The 22801-nt window shown below is 35.6% G+C and overlaps 1 protein-coding gene across 3 annotated transcripts in view; it reads right to left on the bottom strand.

Annotated features, from left to right (window-relative positions):
- Nucleotides 1-22801, bottom strand: part of LOC106874584 (RB1-inducible coiled-coil protein 1) — a 121680-nt gene that overhangs the window by 54530 nt on the left and 44349 nt on the right. For all 3 annotated transcript variants that reach the window (XM_014922372.2, XM_014922371.2, XM_014922370.1), the window contains exons 2-3: nt 4949-5301; nt 3685-3811 (exon numbers count right to left, since the gene is read on the bottom strand). In XM_014922372.2, the coding sequence (XP_014777858.1) occupies nt 3685-3811; nt 4949-5016 (195 nt within the window). In that variant the 5' untranslated portion in view covers nt 5017-5301. The remainder of the gene's footprint in view (nt 1-3684; nt 3812-4948; nt 5302-22801) is intronic.

Below are 22801 nucleotides of genomic sequence, written 5' to 3' on the forward strand. Positions count from 1 at the left end.
ATAAAATAAACAATGAAAAATGTCTTGGCATCATCTCTAAAAATAGCCAAACAGCTACAACTGCTGTCCACGAGAATGCACAGTGGAGGGAAATAAATATTCGTACATGTCAAAGTTCTTTATTTATGTAATTGCTAATGAACATAAATGGGAAATACCAATACTATATTTGCATACACCTGCATAAACTAAGAATATGCAAAAGAAACTAATAAATTATAGTAACTAAGGAATTTATATACAATTATAAATATTTAGGGGTGAAAAAAGTATTCGTACAGAATAAATTTATGAGTTTCCATGCCACAAAATACAATTAAAATAATTTTTTTTTACTAGAACTTTCTCGTTTGCTCCAATAATCTTATCAGTAGTCATTTTTAAGTGTCAAAACGCAAGCTTCTTCATCCAGCACTGAGACAACATAAAGTAGTGTCGTAATAATGGCGAAAAGGAAAGAACTCACAAATTCAGTGAAAGACTTAATTATTGAACAGTGGAAAGCAGGTAAAAGTTACAGGAAAATATCAGAGACCCTTTGTATTCCATTTTCTACCATATCTTCATTTATTCAAAGATATAAAAAATCGGGAACTGTTGAAAACAGAATAAGATCCGGTGCACCACGCAAGATTTCCCCTAGATCTTTAAGAAAAATGAAGCGAAGAATTGAAAAAAATGCAATGATTACCAAAAAGAAGTTGCAAGAAGATCTGTTAGCTTCAGGGACCAGTGTTACACTACGAACAATCAGCAATGAACTTCATAGGAATGAACTGAAGTCACGCTCTCCTAGAAAAACTCTGCTGTTGACTAAAAGGCATAGAGATGCCAGTTTAAAATTTGTTTATGAACATAAAGATAAATCTGATACATTCCGGGAAAATGTTCTATGGACAGACGAGTCGAAAATTGAATTGTTTGGATGAAATTCGCGTAGCCATGTTTGGAGGAAAGATGATACCGCCTATTCGCCGAAAAACAATTCCTACTGTAAAGTTTGGAGGTGGCAACATCATGGTGTGGGGGTGTTTCTCTGCAAATGGCACTGGCAATTTACATGTGATAGATGGTAGAATGAATGCATAGATGTACCAAAATATTTTGAACAATAATTTATGGGACTCTGTAGAAAAGCTCCAGCTTTGTGAAGGGTGGGTTTTACAACAGGATAACGACCCTAAGCACACAGCGAAGTTTACCAAAAAAATGGATTGCCAATCATAATATAAAATTATTAGAATTGCCAAGCCAGTCATCTGACTTGAACCCCATTGAAAATTTGTGGTGTTATTTGAAAATTAAAATTCATTCAAGAGCCCCAACTTGCATTCCAGATTTGAAGAAAATTTGTCAAGAAGAATGGAAAAAAATTCCTAAAGAAACATGCAAGTCGTTGATTAAGAACTACAAGAAGAGATTGGTTGAAGTGAAACTGAATAATGGTTATGCTATGAAGTATTAAATCAGAATTATCAGTTATTTATGTTCTGTACGAATACTTTTTTTCACTCCTAAACATTTATAATTGTATATAAATTCATTGGTTACTATAATTTATTAGTTTCTTTTGCATATTCTTAGTTTATGTATGTTTATGCAAATATAGTTTTGGTATATCCCATTTATGTTCATTAGAAATTAAATAAATAAAGAATTTTGACATGTATGAATATTTATCCCCCCCCCCCACTGTATATAAAGGACAAAAGACAGCCAGTCAACTACAGTTGAAACATTCCTGTCACAACATGGGACCTTGAAGACTGCTTAAATGCAAGAAACTATATTAGTCCTTTAATATTTGATACTCAATATTTCATTTATTCAATAAGACAACTAATACTTCATTTCATTTTACTATATATACTATATATTCTATATCTTACATTACTATTATAAGACTATAAATAAAACATAAAAAACAGACAGAGTTGGAATTACTTTGAGTAATATATTCTTCTATACACAATCATACAAACCCCTTTATATATCATCATCGTTTAACGTCCGCTTTCCATGCTAGCATGGGTTGGACGATTTGACTGAGGACTGGTGAAACCGGATGGCAACACCAGGCTCCAGTCTATATATATATATATATCTATATATATATATATATATATATATATATATATATATATATATATATATATAGATCAAAACAGTTTGATACAGACTCCTTGGTACTCTGAGTTTCAAGCGTACGGCTAGTCTTTGGCAATTGGGGTCTGAATGAGAGTTCGATTGAAGAGAGTCAATGTTTATAATTGGATGTTAGCTTGCAACTGATCTAGAAAGGTCACGCAGTATAGCGGATTGATGTTGGTATTTTAGCGACAACAATTAGTTGGAAAATACCACATGGTGAACAGGAAATCGACCATGTGGTGGACAAAAAATTGGTTATGTGATTGGGGGGAAGTAGGAAGGGGTGGTAGATGTGAGAGTATATATGTAGAGGTATATGCCCATATATCAGCGTGTATGCATCCGTACTTATACGAGTGTGTGTGTGTGTAAGCACACATACACACTCGAATAAGTACAGATACATGCAAGCAGATTATGGGCATATACATGTAAATACATATACACCCCCACATCTACTGCCCCTTCCTACTTCCCCCCAACCACACAACCGATTTCTTGTCCAACACACAATTTCCTGTTCTCCATGCGGTTGATTTCCTGTCCACCATGGAGTTGATTTCCTGTCCACCATGGAGTTGATTTCCTGTTCACCATGGAGTTGATTTCCTGTCCACCATGGAGTTGATTTCCTGTTCCCCATGGGGTTGATTTCCTGTTCCCCATGGGGTTGATTTCCTGTTCCCCATGCAGTATTTTCCAACTAATTGTTGTTGCTGAAATACTGACATCAAACTGCTATACTGCGTGACCTTTCTCCACCAATCACAGGCTAACATCCAGTAATAAACATTGACTCTCTACAATCAAACTCTCATTCAGAACCCAATGGTCAAAGACTAACCACACGCATGAAACTCAGAGTACCAATGAGTCTGAATCAAATGCTTTGGTCTATACATGTAACCCCCAATAAATGTGTTGAGTGCCCTTCTTTCGTTTGTCTACTCATTTGTATATGTGTATATATATATGATTGATTGCTAGCCACTAAACCATTTTTTATTTTCTCTCTCTGTTTATGTCTGTGTTCCTTTCTGTTGAAGAGCGTAGGCTCGAAACGTAAAAGAATTTCTCACTTCCCCCAAGCATTAGACCAATACATCTGTTTGTTGTTTACACACCTGTCTTTATCTTTCATTTTATTTGTTTTTTTGTAAATTCAAACTATATATATATATATATATATATATATATATATATATATATATATATATATATGTTGTTGTACTTGGGGATGGTCATATTGCCAGTTTAGCCAATAAAAACACACGCACTGTATATTTGGTGTTAATTTGCTTCAGCTTTATATTACATTAATCTTAATCTTATTTCGGCCAGAGTTCTTTCGTCACACTTCTGTGACCTCATCAGTGGTCCTTTGTTTCCTTCTTTCTTATGTGTGTCTCACCTTGCTAACTATCAGCCATATATATATATATACACACACACACACGCACTCACACACACACACACACCTCTCTCTCTCACTCTTGCCTATAAATATATCAAAGTAGAAATTAGAATACATACAGTTCCAGCACAGTAGTGCCCAACACGACAGCTATTGTCCAAACTAATTCCACCACTGACCAACATCACCTGTTTGTCTGGAGCAATTCTACATAACCTGGCAACATGAGACTTGAGGACAGAGACCCTGCAACGACAATCAATACATTGGGTAATCATTAATAATAACTCTACAAACAGCTTTAGGAATGATAAGATGTTACGCACATGAAAATATATAGATAATATATACAAAGCCCCATTACTTTGTTGTCACTTACACTTAACTAAATAATTTCTTATTTCACACATCACTGGAGGTAAAACGCAATGAGACTATAGCACTTGTAGTTTACACCATGTGTAAACAAACACACAGATATTCTACACAAGTTTCTTTCAGTTCCTGCTGACCAAACCATTCAGAAGGTCCAAAGTGCCACACAGTGAGACTGAACCTGAAACCATGTGGTCAGGAAGCAAATTTCTTAACTACAGTAATATGCATAGGAAGGGAAATATATGTTACCGTGATATAAAGGAAATATGACATGACACAATATGATCTCACATGAGGCTACTAAAATGTCACCTTTTGACAGTAAATTTACACAGAAGATGATATTTCTATGAACATTGCTTGTTTCTAAGTGAGTCAGAAGAAGGTTAGTATCCATAACTTCTTGCAAGCCCCACCCAAACATTCTAGCTGTCCTTCTTTACATTCATGGCCTTGTTTAACCTTTTTGATATCAGCCAATCTCAGAGCACCCTTGGTTCTGTGATACAAACTTCCTGTTTTATATGGATCTAAATGAAAACTTTCCCTAAGAAGGTTTAATGATGATTAAGTTATAAAGTTATTTTACTAATTCTTCATTAATTTCAAAAATGAATTGAAACAAAAGCAGTGTTTCAACAGGAATATGATAACTAAAGAGTTAGTCATATCTGTCCCTTTACATTTTAACCCTTTAGCAATTAAACTGGCTATAACTGGCTCTGGCCAGCCCCAGCCTCTCACACATACCCTACAATACCATTCTAAAAATAACAATCACATCATCGAAATCTTCAAGCTATGTGATAATGCATGATTAATTTGAAACAATGTGAATAAATAAGCATCACATTTGACAGAGTAATCTGAATGCTAAACGGTTAATTCTTACTTCGTTGAATGCATGTGAAAGTATGCTAGAACTGAAGTCTAGCTGGGAGGCCTGTTTGGCTTTTGACAGGTGAAGACACGATATAAGAGATGTGAGTAATGTGTCATACTTACGTCTCAGTGGTGTAGCAAGTATCAATGGTTAGCATCTGGCCTAACTCAACAAGAAACACATACAACATGGTGGCAGTCAACTAGAAAGGAGGCTGCTGACCACACGAGGACAACGTAATAAACACGTCCAACGTGACAATGGAGAACGACAGCTGCAAATGAGGTGATGCACGGCAAATATGAAAGCTGCTGAACAGTGGGCACTGGTCAGCGATGAAGACAGGCTGTGAGAGGACAGCAAGGTGCTTTCCTGCCTGACAAGACTCAGCCCAAACGACAGTAGAGAGGCTACTACTGTATACAACGTCAACAGTCTTGGGCCGCAAGTACACTGCATGAACCTTCTTACAGACCTGAAAGAAGACAGAAAGATATAAGGATCAGTTGTGAATATTATCTGATGCAACATAACAATATTTAAAACTTGGATATATACATATATGTCATACAAAGTTCTTGGCCAATGAGTCGCTTTTGTAACTTTTCTTGCTGATTAAAGACTTTTATATATACCCATATTTAGTTCTTTTTCTCCAATATGATATTAATATACACACACGCACACACACTGTTTACTTGCTGGATGATGGTCTTTTCATGATAATATGAGGAAGTCTTTGAAGCAGAACTTTTACAACCAAATGCTCTTCTTGTCACCAAACTTAACTGTTTCTTCAAGATATTTTTATACTCCAGACAGATTTGAAAGCACAAAGCAAGCAGATGATTGCTTGACAGGAAAGTAATTTTAGGATATCGACAGAACATTTATTGAAACATGACTCGATATTAAAAGGTGAATCAAATTTAATATAAATTTTGTTTTGACTTGGACTTTCAAGTTGTGTCTGATAGCTTATATGAGAATAAAGTCCCAATCATATATATATATATATATATATATATATATATATCTATATAAGTTGAAATTTACACGAAAAAAGATGAAGACAGGTATATGAACAACAAGCAGATGTATTTGACGCTCGAGAAAGTAAGAAAGTCTTTAGGCTTCGAGCCTATGCTCTTCAACAGAAAGGAATAAGAGAGATAAACAGAGAGAGAATAAAAAAACTTGTGGATTTATCGGTCAAGCATGGTAACTGGTTGGAAAAAAAGGCTATTACACACACACAAGTACACAACACATTATCATGGTTGTTTAAATACTCAATTTTCTCAATGGAAAGCAAAAACACTTATTCAACACATTGGTATCAATAAACTGTCCTATCACTTCTATAACACCCTCTGATCTCCTGAACTTGATCACACTCTTTCAAACCCTTTTCTCTTGTTAATTTTACTGTATTCCATCCCTTAATCCTGGCATTAATTAAACACTAATCCATCCCAGTAGAGCTCATATCTAGTTAATTGTTTTCCAAGAACAACTAACCTTTAAGCTACAAACTGGCACATTATCAACACTATTTAAACCACTCCCTTATATAGACAATGTTCCTTCCGCCTTAACACAGTTAAAGAGATGAAATAAAAATAAGGACCTTCAACAGAAAACCTTTCCACATGTGTCATGACCATGTGTCATTTAATAGTGAGACCAAAATTTGAAATCTGCACAACCACTCCTCTAAATTTTCCCTAGTATATCTCAATATCTTCCATGCTCAACAAACAATGTTTTGCTGTCCAGCAACCTTCAACTATTCAGTCTTCCTAGCTGTGAATAGGTAGTGTGGTGCGACATAACATCACTTCTGTATGTACCAAGGTACTGTTAACTATATCATATCGCAACCAAAGCAGAATTTCTGAAGGCCATGGAGGCAGTAAGAGAGTGAGACAATACCCTTTATATTTAATTTGGTGCCTCATTGTTGTCTATTTTGTTCCCACTGTAGCTAATAAAAAAAAGTATTGTTTGTTATAATGGGCATAAGAAACATTGATTAGATTACACTGAGATAACGAAAAAAAAAATAAAGGATAGAACAACTAGACCAATGGTTGAAGTAGTTGATAACAAGCCTTTCTAACTGAAAATGGCACTTGCACCAAATCTACATGGCCCATTGGTACATGTCCAACACAGTAATCCTACCACAGCTTTAGGTGTAAGAAATCTGATATAATATATAAAGATCAGTGGTTAGAAACACCTTTTTATTTTATTCCCCACTCCACTGTACCTTTAAGTAGAAATTGCTTTAACAAGCCACCCCTCAACAAAGAGAGTAGCTTACCACCTGTCCTCTACATCTTCCAGATGAAAACAAATAAGTAACAACTGTTAGAATTATTAAAGCACATTTAGTCATATTGATTGATCAGACGTGTGTCTATTGTGTGAAGCTAAAACTTGACTGAAACCGAACCTGTCATCATAATGAATCATTGCAACACATATACATACATACATACACACATTATACACACACTCACACAGATCTGATCATTAACAGTAGCTATAGCAATGAAAGCACAGAGGCTTGGCAATTTGCATATATAGATTAACAGCAACATAGACACTATAGTGGCAGAGAATATCAGCCACTCGTAAGTCAAAAGTCAATAGATTTGCTCATTCAAAAGCAGCCTCTTTCTTTCACACACAATACAACATACACTTACATCGACAGGGAGAGCAGAGTTAGTTATGGCTTCAAAAATATCGTTCAGGACCCACCTCCTCATCACACTTAAATCTTAGGGACAACGAGATCTGGCTTTCATTCATTTCTTTCACCTGGTATAACAACAGATGCAAATAAATAAATAAATGAATTCCTGCTGCTGTTGTTTAGCTCTAATCAAATGTATTCAAGCATGTCCACTCCTTATTCAAAACTGGTATATATATATCTAGGACAACATTAAACAATGTGACCATTAAGTAGAGTGCAATATGAGGGATACTTGGCTGCTATTTCTAGCAGACTGACAGATCATGTAGAGGCTTCTTTAGTAGGTTATATCAGCTTTCAATAGAGACAAATTGATATTCAAAATATTACAAATAAATAAGTGAGGGTATGAATTCACTGAACTGTATCTCCTCTAAAAATATAACTTTCTGCCAATATCAGAAATCAATATTGTGTGTGTGTGTGATTTTTCAGTGATTTGTTTTATATCCATTCTTCCATGATAGTATAGGTTGACTGAATTCTTATTAGCGACATGTAATTTTACAACCAGATGCCCTTCCTCTTGATAACCCTTACCATTACTGCTTTTCAAGTAAGAAATTTTAATATGGCATGTCTTTCGCTCTACATCTACATAAGTTGCAGGCTACAAGCAGTATTAAATGTCACTTCCATGACCAAATTATTCGCTCACATTGTGCCTTCAGAGACAAGTGAAATAAAAGATCATTTGGCTGTGAAACAGGTAAAAAGGTAAAAGTTAGAAACAAGAAAGGCATCTTAGCTGTAAAACCATGTCTCAATAGTCATCAAACTCATGCTAGCATGGAAAAATAAGCATAAAACAAATGAATATATACCATCATCATTTAATGTCCACTTTGCCATGCTTGCATGGATCAGATAGAATCTGTTGAGGTAGATTTCCTACAACCAGAAGTCCTTTCTGTTTTCTGTCTCCAATGCTCACCTGTGTTGAAGCTAAGCAATATTTCCCGGCTGGCCAGACATGTTTTCCACAGAAGACTCAAAATGAGCAATCTTGCATGACAATGATCCTCATTTACAACCATCGGGTACACACAAACACATAGGCTCATTTTCAGAGATCAATGAAATAAGAGATTACAAGATCAATGAAATAAGTACCAGACAAAGTACTGGGGTTCAATATTATTGATTAAATGCCTTAAATGTGTTGCCCCAACATCAACTTGATCTAATGACTGAAATCAGAAAAAAGAAGAGTACTAAGTCTCTTTTCCTCCAGCTTGTTTATATATATCACATCACCAGCAGGTATGGCTTTGTTCTTTACCTGGCAAGTTGTTTGTATAGGTGTCTATCAAGACAGAAATATTGACCATTGTCAGTAGCAGGATGTCAACAGATGGCTGAACTGGTTCAGATGTGTAAGAACAACTAGATTTTGAATATGGTGTAACACTAAGTAACAGCTGGATGGACTGTTCAATGTTTAGCAATAACACTGCAGTTGTAGGCATACCATGATGAGCCTTTTGATACAAACCAGCCCAAGCCCTATGATACAAATTCACTGATTTAAAATATAATGAAAACTTTCCACAAAAATTTCATAATTTATATTCGAAACACCAGCTTAATGCTGACAAATCTATTTCAATAAATTCTTTATTATTTTCAAAATTAATCTTTAGTATTCAAACCATCAATATCAAGCCCATATATTTTATGTTTAAACCAGTTTTATGTTCAACCTACCTTTTAATGTTATTCTAAAATTAAATAATCACATCGTCAAAATCTTGAAATCATGAGATAATGCATGATTAATTCAAAACAATGTGAATATATTAGAGTGTTCAGAAAGTAATTGCATTTTACCAGAAAGGTCTGGAGCAGGCTTCTGCATGGCCGGCTCCTGTCAAACTCTCCCACCCATGCTAGCATGGAAGGCAGACATTAAACAAGGATGATGATGATGATGATATAAAAACAAATGTTTATCTGAATAGTTTTAATGAAGAATGTAATCGCCATTGTTCTCAATGATTGCAGCCCAACAGGAAAGTAATTTTTTTATGCCACATTCAAAGAAACCTATTTCTTTCCCTAGAAAAAAAAATGTCTGAAAGACTTTTCAACCTCCTCTCCGTTTCTGAATGTTTTACCTCTTATAAAATTTTCTAGTGATTGGAACAGATAAAATTCCCTAGGTGCTAAGTTAGGTGAGTCTGAAGGATGTGAACTTACCATCCTAACAATCTTATTTTCTCTTGGATTTGTTTTGAAGAGTGTGGCCAGGCATTGTTATGCTGTAGAATGCCACCTTTTCTGCTTACCAAAGCTGGTCACTTTCAACGTGATTTTTCACTTACACAATCAAGTTGTTGGCAACAGACATCTGCATTGATGGTCCTTCCATGTTCCAGTAGTTTGTAATGGACAGTACCTCTCATGTTCCACCAAACACAGAGCAAGGATTTTACGGATGGAGTTCTGGTTTTGGTGTTGATACTGGACTCTCATTACATGATAACCATTGTCTTTTTCATTTTCTGTTGTGATGCAAAACCTATTTTTCATCACCTGTAACAATGTACTGCAGAAATGACAGGTTTTTATTCCTGGTTAGAAGACTGCTGCAGATGGTAGAATGTTGTGTTTGGTTCAGAAACATAAGCTCATGTGGAACCCAAATTCACTCTTTGCATGTCTTCCCAATTTGCTTGAGACGTTCATGGATAGTCAAATATGACACATTAAATTTCTGGTCTTCTTCCAGAGCAAGGCTTGTTGGATATGTCACAATCATCATCTTTAAACCTTGTAAACCACAGCTGACATGTATAAGCTTTTACTGCATCCAGATACACTTCACAAATGTTTTTCATTGCTTCTGTAATGGTATTTTCCTTTCAAAACTCATACAGTAAAGAATGATGAATGTATTGTTTCATAAAATTCTTATCTTCTATGGGATTAATTACCAAAATAACTATGAATGATACACTGCGGGATAGAAGAAATGATACACTATTCCTAGACAGTTCCTGCCAACTCGACCTTAGCTCTGACATGGTTGGTTAATTTATATTTCATGGCGATGAAAAATAGTTTCCGAACACCCTAATACAAGCACTGCATTTGGCAGAGTAACATGAATGCTAAACGGATAACTGAAACAAAGACTTGTATTTCCATAGAAATATGACAAAAGGGTTATAGAAAGGGAAGAGAATCCTGGATAGAATGAATCCAGCATATTTAAAACAGTAATACTGAAACCAAGATCATAGAAACTTAAGCTTTGTGGTTAAATGTCTAAATCTCCGAGATTATTTTTTCAATACAATTAAAATTTTTCAAACTATCAACCACATCTTCAGAGATAATAAAATGCTTTAATATTTACGTCTACACCATATTTTAATGAGTTTAATTTCTGATTGTCATCAAGTATCTTATTCCTGGAAGTGTATATAATATCTATATTTCTAAATAAGGGGATACTCTTATCCACTAAGTATGTAGAATTAACGTCACATTTTTAGATCTTTTTTTAGTAACAACATGCTTATTGATCTAATTTCAATACTAGAATTACTGATTGGTCTTTCTATGAGCTCTGTATATATTGCTTCTTTTGATTTCTCTACATTACCACCATGGCTCTGTCAATTATAGATATTTCATTCCATAGCAACGATTTCCTTTTGCGCTTCATATATGTTCAGCCAGCCCTGATTAAGATGCCTCTCCTCTCATTAAAGATTTTCTTACATGTTCTTCTATATAAACATTTCAGAGTCTCTCAAAAAAACATCCGGATTTTTGTCCACTGATGTGAATCCCCTGCAAACATCAGGAAAATGTAACAACCAACAGCTATTCCATGATGTACAAGTGAAAAGGACAGAAACTGAAGTTAGAAGTTTGAGATATTAAAAGCTTACTGTCACTACAAACTATATAATCATACCATACTGGAGACATCAGCACATTGGATAGAATGCTACACAGTATTTGTTTAATGGGATTAACTTTGCTTTTCATCCTTTTGGGGTTGACAAAAAGGTACCTATCCAGGGCGTGAGATTGGTGAAAACATAATAGACTGGATGCCATGCAGTATTTGTCCTGGCAATATGCATTCTTCAAATCTTGCCATGTTTCATGTGGGTAGTGGTGGACTTAATCTGCCGCCAAGTTCAACACCATGGATTCCACTCTATTACAAGCATCTGAGCCAAGCCTGCAGTCTGAGGATAGCTTCTTCCAACCAGTCTCAGCTAGCCTTGTAAAGAGTCATGGACTAAAAGATGAGTAGGTGTGTGTGCGTACATACATACATATATATATATATATATTATAGATTCAAGCATGGCTGTGTGTTAAGAAGCTTGCTTTCCCAACTCCATGGTTCCAGGTTCAGTCCCACTGCATGGCACCTTGAGTATCTTCTTCTATAGCCTTGGGCCAACCAAAGCCTTGAGGGTGGATTTCATAAAGGGAAACTAAAAGAAGCTCATCATATGTGTGTGTATATATATATATCAAAAGCTACTTCCTCTACTGAATCTACTTGAAGATATATATATATATATCATCATCATCATCATCATCATCAACATCGTTTAACGTCCGTTTTCCATGCTGGCATGGGTTGGATGGTTCAACTGGGTCCTTCAATGCTCATCACCCTCTTCTTGTTTAATGTAATCCTTCGATTTATAAAAGATTTTGATGATGTGATTATTTATCTTTAGAATAACATTGTAGGGTAGGTGTGAGAGGCTGAATCTCATAAGTTTGAACATAAAACAAGGATAATATTCTGGCCAGATATGGCCAGTTTAAACACTAAAGGGTTAAACATGGACAGTGAATGCAGATGATGTGTGAAGGCTGGAAAGAAATAAGACAAAAAGCTCCACTGGGTGTGTAATGTTACTGTGTATAAACAATGGAGTACAAATGAACTGAGAGAAAAACCAAGTAAGCATCAGATGTAGTGTACAAGACAGAAGACTAAGCTAGTACAGACATGTGAAACATGGAGAGAATGACAAATGTGCAAAGAAGTGACAAATAATTCAAATGGAAGGAACTTGCTGTAGAGAAGACATGGGGAGAAGTGAAGTCTGGTCTCGGGTTACAGAACTTTATGAAGATGACAAAAGACTGCAGCAAGAAGTGAGAAGCTGTGTTGAAGAAGATCCATTGAAAAGCATGGAAAAACAAATGAAAAAAACAAGACAGATGTTGCTGACACCAATGAAGCTATTGACAACAAACGACAATGGAAAACTACAGAAAGAAACAGTATAAAGGCTTGTTGAAAAACCAGTCAATAAGCACAGGACTGACATTAGCTCAAACCACTTGACACTATCTTTGGTACAATGACACAAACTTCATACTTCAAAGTGATTTGAATAAAAGCTTTCCATCAAAATTTCATGTTAATTTATGGTTCAAATACTAATACTAATTTAATAAATGACCAAGTTATTTCACTAAATTCATTATTTTCAAAATTAACTGAAATAAAAAGCAGTACATTTCAATAGAAATATAACAAAATGGTTAAACAACCTACAGAGTGTTAATTAATTGCACATTCATTAGTAGCCTAGTGGATGAGAGCTTCATTACTATCTTAGTTTAGAAATAAATGATCCGAGTTCAAAACCAGTTCACTACTGTGTACACATCTAGTAATAAAACAGTCAATCAAAACAAAGTATAAATGTAAATATTAAAATATTTTTCACCTCCAGAAGTTAATAGTCTGAAAAATTATAGCCATATTTAGTTTTATGGTATTTAACAATTAGCTCAAGAGCCCCAAACTATAAAACTAATGGACTACCACACACACACACACACACGCACACACAATAAAATGTTAAAAATGACACTGGTTCAGAATATTATGAAAGGAGTAAAATGCAATGCAGTAATGAGAGAAAAGTATTGAATGTGGAAGATGTATGAATGGTGGAGAGAACAAAAGAGATGAGAGAGAGAGGGAGACTGGGTGTTAAAGGCAGTCAGACAGGCTGGTATGGACGACAACTGTTGTATGCTGACAATAGAAAGCCACCATGGCAACAGAGGTTTGTGGGAGATGTAAGAGGAAGTAATGCGATTAGATCGCACAATGTTAAGATTCCCAGCCAAGATGAAGCTGGACCAAGTAATAGTAAATCTCTATCTAAATCATGCCAACATGCAAAAACAGATATTCCATAATGAAACAGATAAATAACTAGTTCAGTTACTTATTTCAGCTAAATGAAGGCGTATCTTTAACTTCCTATAACAGTCATGGTAAAGCAAACTTTACAGAAGAAAATATTGAGTAGCATGTATAAGACATTAATCAATCAGCATCACCATCATTTTCACATCCATTGAGGTCTTCTTGCTGCAGTCTTTTATCTCCTTTATGAGGCTCAGCAACCAGAGGTCAGCCAACACTACTTCTTCCATGGTCTTCTTTCCCATACTTCTTCCAATTGATTCATTTAACACTATCCATACCACAGACACATAGAAGTGTCTTTTCTCTATAGCTATGAAATATCAATGGTACATATATGCATCACTCACAGAGCCATAAAATCCCAGAGATGCTGATATACATCCTTTAACCATTAATATGGCATTTGTAGTATGGAAAGTGTTATCCTTGCTTCGCCCAACTGCCATGCTTTCTATGCATCACATAGCTGCACCAGTTTTCTTTCTGGCACACTGTAACCAATTCCTGTCATATGCCCATTCTCTTTCTTAGGTCACTTCTGCCCCATCAATAATATATGTTGACATTACCATCAAACACATTTCCTTTCTTTCCATCATTCATACACCAACTGTATTCTGTGCCCATGTCTTCCCATCATACAAAATCATACTTTGCACGCAGTAATAAATAAGGTATCAACTAAATACCTGAAATAGAGATCTAAGGTTTGACATACATGCCACCCTAAGTACAGGAAAAATCACAATATATATACGTAGTTCTGACATTGCAAAGGAGTTGTTTACAGTAAATACCAAATGGGGATTCTTGCTTATGTAGAATTCCACTGAAATATTATGGCAAAGTGGTTGTATTTTGGCTCATCAATTAAAGAACAGATGAAATCAGATACACATACAGCCTACAACAACATTTGATCAAAATGAGGACAGGCAGAGAATATAGAGGTTTATTGGAATATTTTCAAAGTAAGATACCCAAAAAAATATGTTGCTATTTTCTATCAGAATTGTGGAGTTTACACACACACACACACACTCTTACAGACACAGATACACAATTATAAAGTCACATGCTTTTATTTTTCTCCAGACATTTTTATATATCATGTATTGATAAATTTATATTGTAAACACAGCAAAGCAATCTCGATAACTGTCTAGACAAATATCAGTCTATACAACTACCATCTCTTTTAAAATATACATAAATACATACACACATATATATCCACACACACACACACACATATATATAAATATATATACACATTGTTTCTATACAGTATAGTGTATAGTTCATATACTGCTGTATACCTGCATTTTTAATTACATAAAAGATATACAACTGTGAGTGACAGACAGACAGCTATTCTAGTTACAGTCTGTGTGGACTGTTAGAAAACAGTGGTTCCATCCACAGCAACAGTACTATTGCTGCTTTTTGGCCCAAGTCTGACTGCACAAACCTATGACCATCTTTTTCTTTTAATATCTTGTAGGACTTCATCGTCCACTGTATCTATGCTTCCTTCTTGGAGTCCATAGAGTGTAATTTGTGTGAAATTAGGCTGCTATTTCTTACAAGTTGAGTGACTATATAATGACTTTCTTATTGGCTGGTGCCAAAATATCACAGCAAACACAAACACAACAGCTACAGTCTACAAACTGTAAACAGTAGTGGGGGGAAAAGAGCACTATTTCTGCCACCACTACATTATATACTATTATTAGTACCACCACCACTATACCATCCACTACTATTTGCACCATAGCTACACAATCTACTACTATTAGTACCACTACTAACGTTATTACTGTACTACTCACCATTAGTAGTGCCATCACTACAATACTAATGCTAGTGTAAAACAACTCCAGTATACATTAGTATCACAATATATTTGCACCAATATAAAAGCATCACCACCAGTTAGTACTACATAACCCATGTGAGAGCAAAACACTACCACACCACCATCATTATCACTACCTTACTATCACCATACCAGAAGAGAGTATCCAAGAGCACTTGATCTGATAGAAATAGCAAGCAAGTCCCTGTAAATTACACCCTACTGTTATACAAAAAAAAAAAAAAGCCTTGTCAATAATGTTGTCCTAAATACATTAGGTCAAAATAAAAGATGGAATGGTCACAGTCAGAACATCTTTATTCATAGGTCTACTGGATTAGAGTTGACCTGAGGCTAAACAACTATGAAAACCCAGTCAGTAAGGGAGCCGAGAAAATGTAGTTTTTCTATCTACATTAGGTATGTTTGGACAGCTCTTGCTGCAGCAGCAGCAGCAGTAGTGGTGGTGGTGGTGGTGGTGAGTGATGTTGCTGCCACTAACACAACCATGAATTCTTGCTACTGTTTAACCCTAGGTCAGCCCTGATCAAAGGCATTCCAGCCATTCCCTCTTGCTTTCTCTGTGCATCAGGGACTACAGTTTCCATTGCATCACTGTCTATTTCATATAAGATGGTGTGATTTGAGGGAGACTTGGCTACTATCTCTAGCAGGTCGAGTGACTGCACAGTTGTTCACTTGGAATAGCAGTAGAGTTGGCAATGATGATGATGATAGAAAAGATAGCAGGATCATGGATATAGATCAATATATGATTGGCAGCCGTGATAATAGTGGTTGTGGTGATAGTATTGGCAGATGCAGCAGCAGTAGCAGCAATAGTAGTAGCAGCAGTAGCAGTAGTAGTAGTAGTAACAGATCAATAGATATTGTAAGATGTATAACTCCCATGATGCAGTGCAATGATGACAATGCAGAGAGGGGGAGACTGAGTCATTGTTGTGTGTCTGTGTGTGTTCACGTGTGTGTGAATAAATATTTGTGTGCATGTATGTGTACATTAACATACACATAACCATACAAAGAGTTTGAGCCACAGTGTAAACAGTACACATACTACACACATGTATGTGTGTACATACAGAGAGAAAAAATGCATGGGTAGAGGAATAAATGAGCTATCTTGGCCTAATAACTAACAGACTGTGCTGACCTTTTTATGGCCATATTTCTAAGAAAATTAGAGGGCCTACATGCCACAATTAACTTTGAAAATAATTAATGGATGATTTACAAACTTTTAAAATTTATATTGGTACATTAAGGTAATGTTTGGAATACTGCAAAACAAAAATGACTTATTTACCTACTGAAATGCAACATTATCATTAAGAATTTGACTAAATTATTAAATATGAAGTCTTGTGTATGAGCAAATTCGGGCAGCTTGGTACTAAAAGGGCTAACCCTTTTGTTACCATATTCCTGGTGAAATGCACCCTTTTTTTATTTAAATTAACTTTGAAAATAATAAAGAATATAGTAAAACAATTTATGATTATTAAGCTGATAGTTTTTAACACAAATTAACAAGAAATTTTACTTTAAATCACTTTAAAATCAGAAGTTTGTACCATAGAACCAAGGGGAGCATCAGGTGGGTTGGTATTAAAAGGGTTAAAGGTAATAAATGGCTCAGAGACGGTGTTGAGGTAACTTACTATAATATTTACCAACTGTGTTGACCATGGCTACAACAGAAATGGGGATAAGTTACAAGTATTACAGTGTTGACCAGTGGCCTGTCCACAGAGTAATGAAGTAGATGACTACTATCACAGTGTGTGTGTTGACCAGTGGCCTGAGTAGACAGCAATGAGGTGGATGACTATTACACTGTACCCATCAGGGACCTGAATACAGAGTGGTGAGATAGGTGACTGCTATCGTACTGTGTCCATCAGTTCCAGGTGGGTGAATGATATGATGCTTTCTTTTCAAATACAAAACTGACAATGAGATAGATGGCAACACCAGCAGGTTCAGAGGAGACTTAGACCAGTAGTTATTGTAGAGCTCTTTGAGTTATTAGCTCTTTGAAAAGATCCTGGTACACAAGCAGCTAGTCAAATATCTCAGTGTGGTCCACCAATATCTCTTTGAAACCCACACTATAAAGCTTTGGGTGGTGAATTACTGTGTAGAACACAGTGCGATAGACTGGACCATTTGTTTTTGAAACAGATCACAGAGCACCACAGTTGTCTTTCAGGTTATATACATCCTAACACAAAAGAAGAAATCAACGCGCCCTGAGGCCATTGGTTGTTGTCTAGCAGAGGCTTTTCAACCATATTATTTCAGAATATCTTTAAATTCCAACTAAAACCTTGACATATCAGAACTGCTGAGTTTTCACCTGATTTAACTGTGATTTCTCACACAAGGCCACAAACTTTTAAAGAATGAGTTGTTGTCAAAGGAATCAACCAAGCATATAACTGGTACTCATTTAATTCATCCCAGACAGATGAAAAAAGAAAAAATGACATTGATGAAATTTGAACTCAGAACTAAATACTATAATGCATTTAAAGCAGCATGCTACAATTTCTGCCACTAAATCACCTGCATTTGATTTAATATTTACAGTTATTAAACAATTGCTGGAGCTTTTTTACTGTGTTTATTTTGAGTTTCTTCCTTCTGATGTTTTTCCTGACACTTTCTCATACCATTTTGTATGAACAAAACAGCAATCCCAGTCTTTTAAAAATCCAAACGACTACTACAACAAACTCCATAATAATGTCATGGTTAACAAGTAGAGTTTCCATTAGTAGGCAGCTGAGTTTTACAGGAATATAATACAAAAAACTGTTCATTTGCTGAAGAGATTTTGCAACATAATGCCAAGACATATGATACATAGAACAGTGGTTGGTCAGGAAGTAAGAAGGCCTTATATAACATCATAAGAACACACAACAATGGAACAATGACATAAATCATTGTACCAGTAGTTATCAGTTATTAAAGTAACAGCTTTAGTTCAGAGTGAAAGATAGGCAGGTAATTGTCTACCCAGAAATATTGATCATTAATTGATGCTGCTTCAGCTGACATTCAACTACAGTAGAGAAAATATTTCACATCACAGAAACATCGCACTCAACCACGCTGATCTAAGTCATCAACATGTAAACAGTTTTAAGACACACCAGGATCTTACGAAGGACAATGAACTATAGCAGGAAAACCAGTATGATTTAATGTTTGTTAAATAAAGATAAATCTCAGACTAAATATGATATCAAGTTATTGTTGTTTATCTCCAGGTCTACCTTGATTCAGCAGAGCTATAATAAAATATGTTCTGGCCATGACCACTCATTTTACACTATTCAATGCAGTCTTCTTTGAAGAGAATAAGTGGTGTGAGATTTCAGGGAGTCAACTGTTATCCATAGCAAGTTAAATTACTACATAAATGTTCCTTCGTTATTTCATAAGACCAAACCAATTCATTCATAGTCCCAAGTGATTTGAAATCTATTCCAGACAGCTAGTTGACATGAAACATGATCAATAAACTATTAAATATATATAAATGATTCCTAAATCCTTGAGGGGATGTTTGTTCAAGTCTCTTGACTTAAAGCAGATTTGAAAGAAATTTTTCCATTCATGGAACACCAGTGTCAGATTAGTCAGGTAATACATGGTTTAACCCCTCTGACCTTTCATTTCGTTGGTCAGGTGATTCTTTTAAGACTAATGTTACCTCATTGGGATGATGATGATGATGATGATGATCTGTTTAATAAATTAAGCTTCTGAAGAGAGTTGTGATATTTAAAGAAGATAAAAATTGCTTAATAACAGGAACGTTAAAACTGTCTATAACTTTTCTTTTATAAATCACTTGAAAGATTCTCAGACATGATTACAGAGAGTGAAGAAGAACGAGATGGAGAAGACAGACAGACAGATAGATAAAGAATGAGTAATAAGATCTGCTGTTTAACTTTGACAGCTGAGACAAAAATTTGTTCATTTTCACCACGACTTCAATGAATATGCATCCACTGTATTGCTGGACTTATTTCTACATTTGTCTCAATTCACCTCTCCTGTGCAGACTGGTCATAAATCATGGGAAGAAACATGGTCTGCAGAGAAAGCAGCATCACAGAAGCAGGTGATATGAAAATTGAAAAAGAGATGGGCAAATTAACGTTTTACTAAAATCAAAAGGTACTGACATGGCTGATGGTAAGAAGTTTCCTTCCTCCTTCCCAACGACATGGTTTGGGGTTCAATCCCAGTGTTGCACAAGTGTCTTGTACAATAGCTCCAGGCCAGTCAAAGCCTAATGAATGGATTTGATAGGCTGAAACTTAAAGAAGCCCATCATAACATATATAGGGACAGGAGTGGCTTTGAGGTAAGTAATTTGCTTACCAACCACATGGTTCCAGGTTCAGTCCCACTGCATGGCATCTTGGACAAGTGTCTTCTATAGCCTCGGGCTGACCAAAGCCTTGTGAGTGGATTTGGTAGACGGAAACTGAAAGTAGCCCATCGTATACATATGTGTATATGTGTGTGTATGTCTGTGTTTGTGCTTCTAACATCGCTTGACAACTGATGCTGGTGTGTTTACTTCCTGTAACTTAGCGGTTCAACAAAGGAGACCAATAGAATCAGTACTAGGCTTACAAAGAATAAGTCCTGGAGTCGATTTGTTCAGCTAAAGGCAGTGCTCCAGCATGGCTGCAGTCAAATGACTGAAACAAGATATATATATACACACACACACATGTCTATGTGTGTGCGCACTACTGCCTCCTTGCCTTCACATCACATAATAATTGTAAATGAATGTCCTTGTTAGGCAAGTGGTGTCCTTCATTTGCAATCTTCCATGAAAGCCTGTTTGATCAAAGAGATATATTGGTTTCGAATTTTGGCACAAGGTCAGCAATTTCAGGGAAAAGGGTAAGTTGGTTACACCAACCCCCAATGTTTAACTGGCATTTATTTTATCGACCTTCGACAGGATGAAAAGAAGGTTGATCTTGGCAGAATTTGAACTCAGAACGTCTAAAGAGAAGAAATGTTGCAAAGCGTTTTTCCCAATGCACTAACAATTCTGCCAGCTCACTGCCATCTTCCAGACACAGAGAAATATTACCTTACTTCTTACTTGGAAATAGGTGAGGTTTGGTGACAGGAAAGGCATCCAGCCATAGAAAACAGTTTTGTTTTCTTGTTAATACAAAGTGGGGCAGGGAATTTTGCACAAAGCTCTTGGAGATGGGGCTGGAGAAGTATTTGTCAATTTGTAAATCATTGGTATAATGCAGTAATTACAAATATTCAATGATTGTTTAATTCAACAAAACATAAAAAAATCTTATATATATATATATATATATATATATATATATAGTGTTAGAAACATAGTGAAACATTGCAAACCTGCTGTTTATATTAATTTTATATATATATATATATATATATATATATATACTAGCAAATGCACCTGTCCCTTGGACGGTTTAAGTTGATTTGGTGGTATTTTTTTCACCGAATAATTGAACGGAAAATCAAATTGAAGGCCAGTTATTGTGGGAGTCATTGCACTTTAATGATCATGGAACATATAAGTTTGCAAGCAATGCAAAGTAGAGCAAGTGAAGTGTTTTGGGAGTAGATTGAGGATAATGACTACAAAATATAATTACTTTAAATGAAAATGAAATTTCTTGTCAGAAACAACCACATAAATGATGTAATGAAATTGAAGGGAGACATTGAAACTTCCTTTCTGCGAGTTTATTTTTTTTCAACAGAAAAGGGAGCTATTTTTTTCATAGAGATAAGCTAGCAAAAGCCCCTTTATTCCGTCTTCCCACATAGCCTGCATATAAACTAACAGAAATGCTGCATAAAGTTAAATTGGTATGGAGCTTTCTGAAAGACACATGGAGCTTTTGCTTGTGGAAGCAAAATTCTTATTTAAAGGTTGATCCTTTGGGACAAATCATAAGTGATTGTTTAAAAACGCGTGCTAACAATTCTGCCAGCTTGCTACCATAATAATTGTTGTAGTGAAAATGGTACACCACTTCCCACATGACAATGTGGTATGATAGCCAGTCATTATAGGGGGACAGTAGTAGTTCTCAGTTGGAGTCGGTGTCAGTTACGTGATCTATATAAGTTCAAGATACCGTCAAGGAAGATGTTACAAAGCTGTCTTGTGGAAGTAGCACGATAGATGAGACAAAGATAATAAGATGTGGAATACCGCCACAACATAATAGTGACAACAAGAAATATTACAGTACCCACAACAACATACTGCTGGACGAGGATCCACATTATAACAATAATAATAATAATAATTGTTTTCGTTCCAGCACACGATCTCAGATCAGGTCACTTGCTATGCAAGTACATCTCCGTAATAATAATTCTTTCTACTAATAAAGCTCCGGTTCAACAACAGATGTCAGCACTGTCTTTCAAGTTGATAAAGTACAAATTTGAAGCCCGTAAATTTTAAGGGCAGTATGTCTCAAATTAAGTTAAGAGGGCCTCATCTGAAGGTGAATCAAAATAATTAGATGAAGGTCAACACACATACACTTACACACCAGATATTTTTATCAGTACATCTAGGCTAATGGACATGTGAGTTGCTTCTGGATTAGAAAAGAAAAAAATTTAATTATCTACCTGCCGGGGGGGGTAGGAGGCATAGGTGAGCAAAGCTGATGACATATATTCAGGGACAAACGACATAAACATGCTGGGAAAGACGAGAGCCGCTTGACTTGCTAAAAATAATAGGCAAGTTTCTATCGAATCACACCCTACTGACTTTATCACACCTACTGACAGGCGGGGAAGAAAAGGGGAAAATAACTAAATAAAACTAAAACAGCATTGTTATGACTGAAACCTTTATTTGAAAAAGTCTACAGGATCAAAGTTCACCGGGGGCAAAACAGTGGTAGCTTCGACAATATCAACAGAAGCAGCAGCAACCAAGTTTAACAGGTAAACATGGTTTTTTTTCACAACAATCCGGAAATAAATTGAGGTGACAGTATAATTAATAAAAAAACATTTCACTAAATAGCAAATTCCGATAG

Source organism: Octopus bimaculoides, chromosome 8 (genome assembly GCF_001194135.2).
Source record: "Octopus bimaculoides isolate UCB-OBI-ISO-001 chromosome 8, ASM119413v2, whole genome shotgun sequence".
In the NCBI taxonomy this organism is placed as follows: domain Eukaryota; kingdom Metazoa; phylum Mollusca; class Cephalopoda; order Octopoda; family Octopodidae; genus Octopus; species Octopus bimaculoides.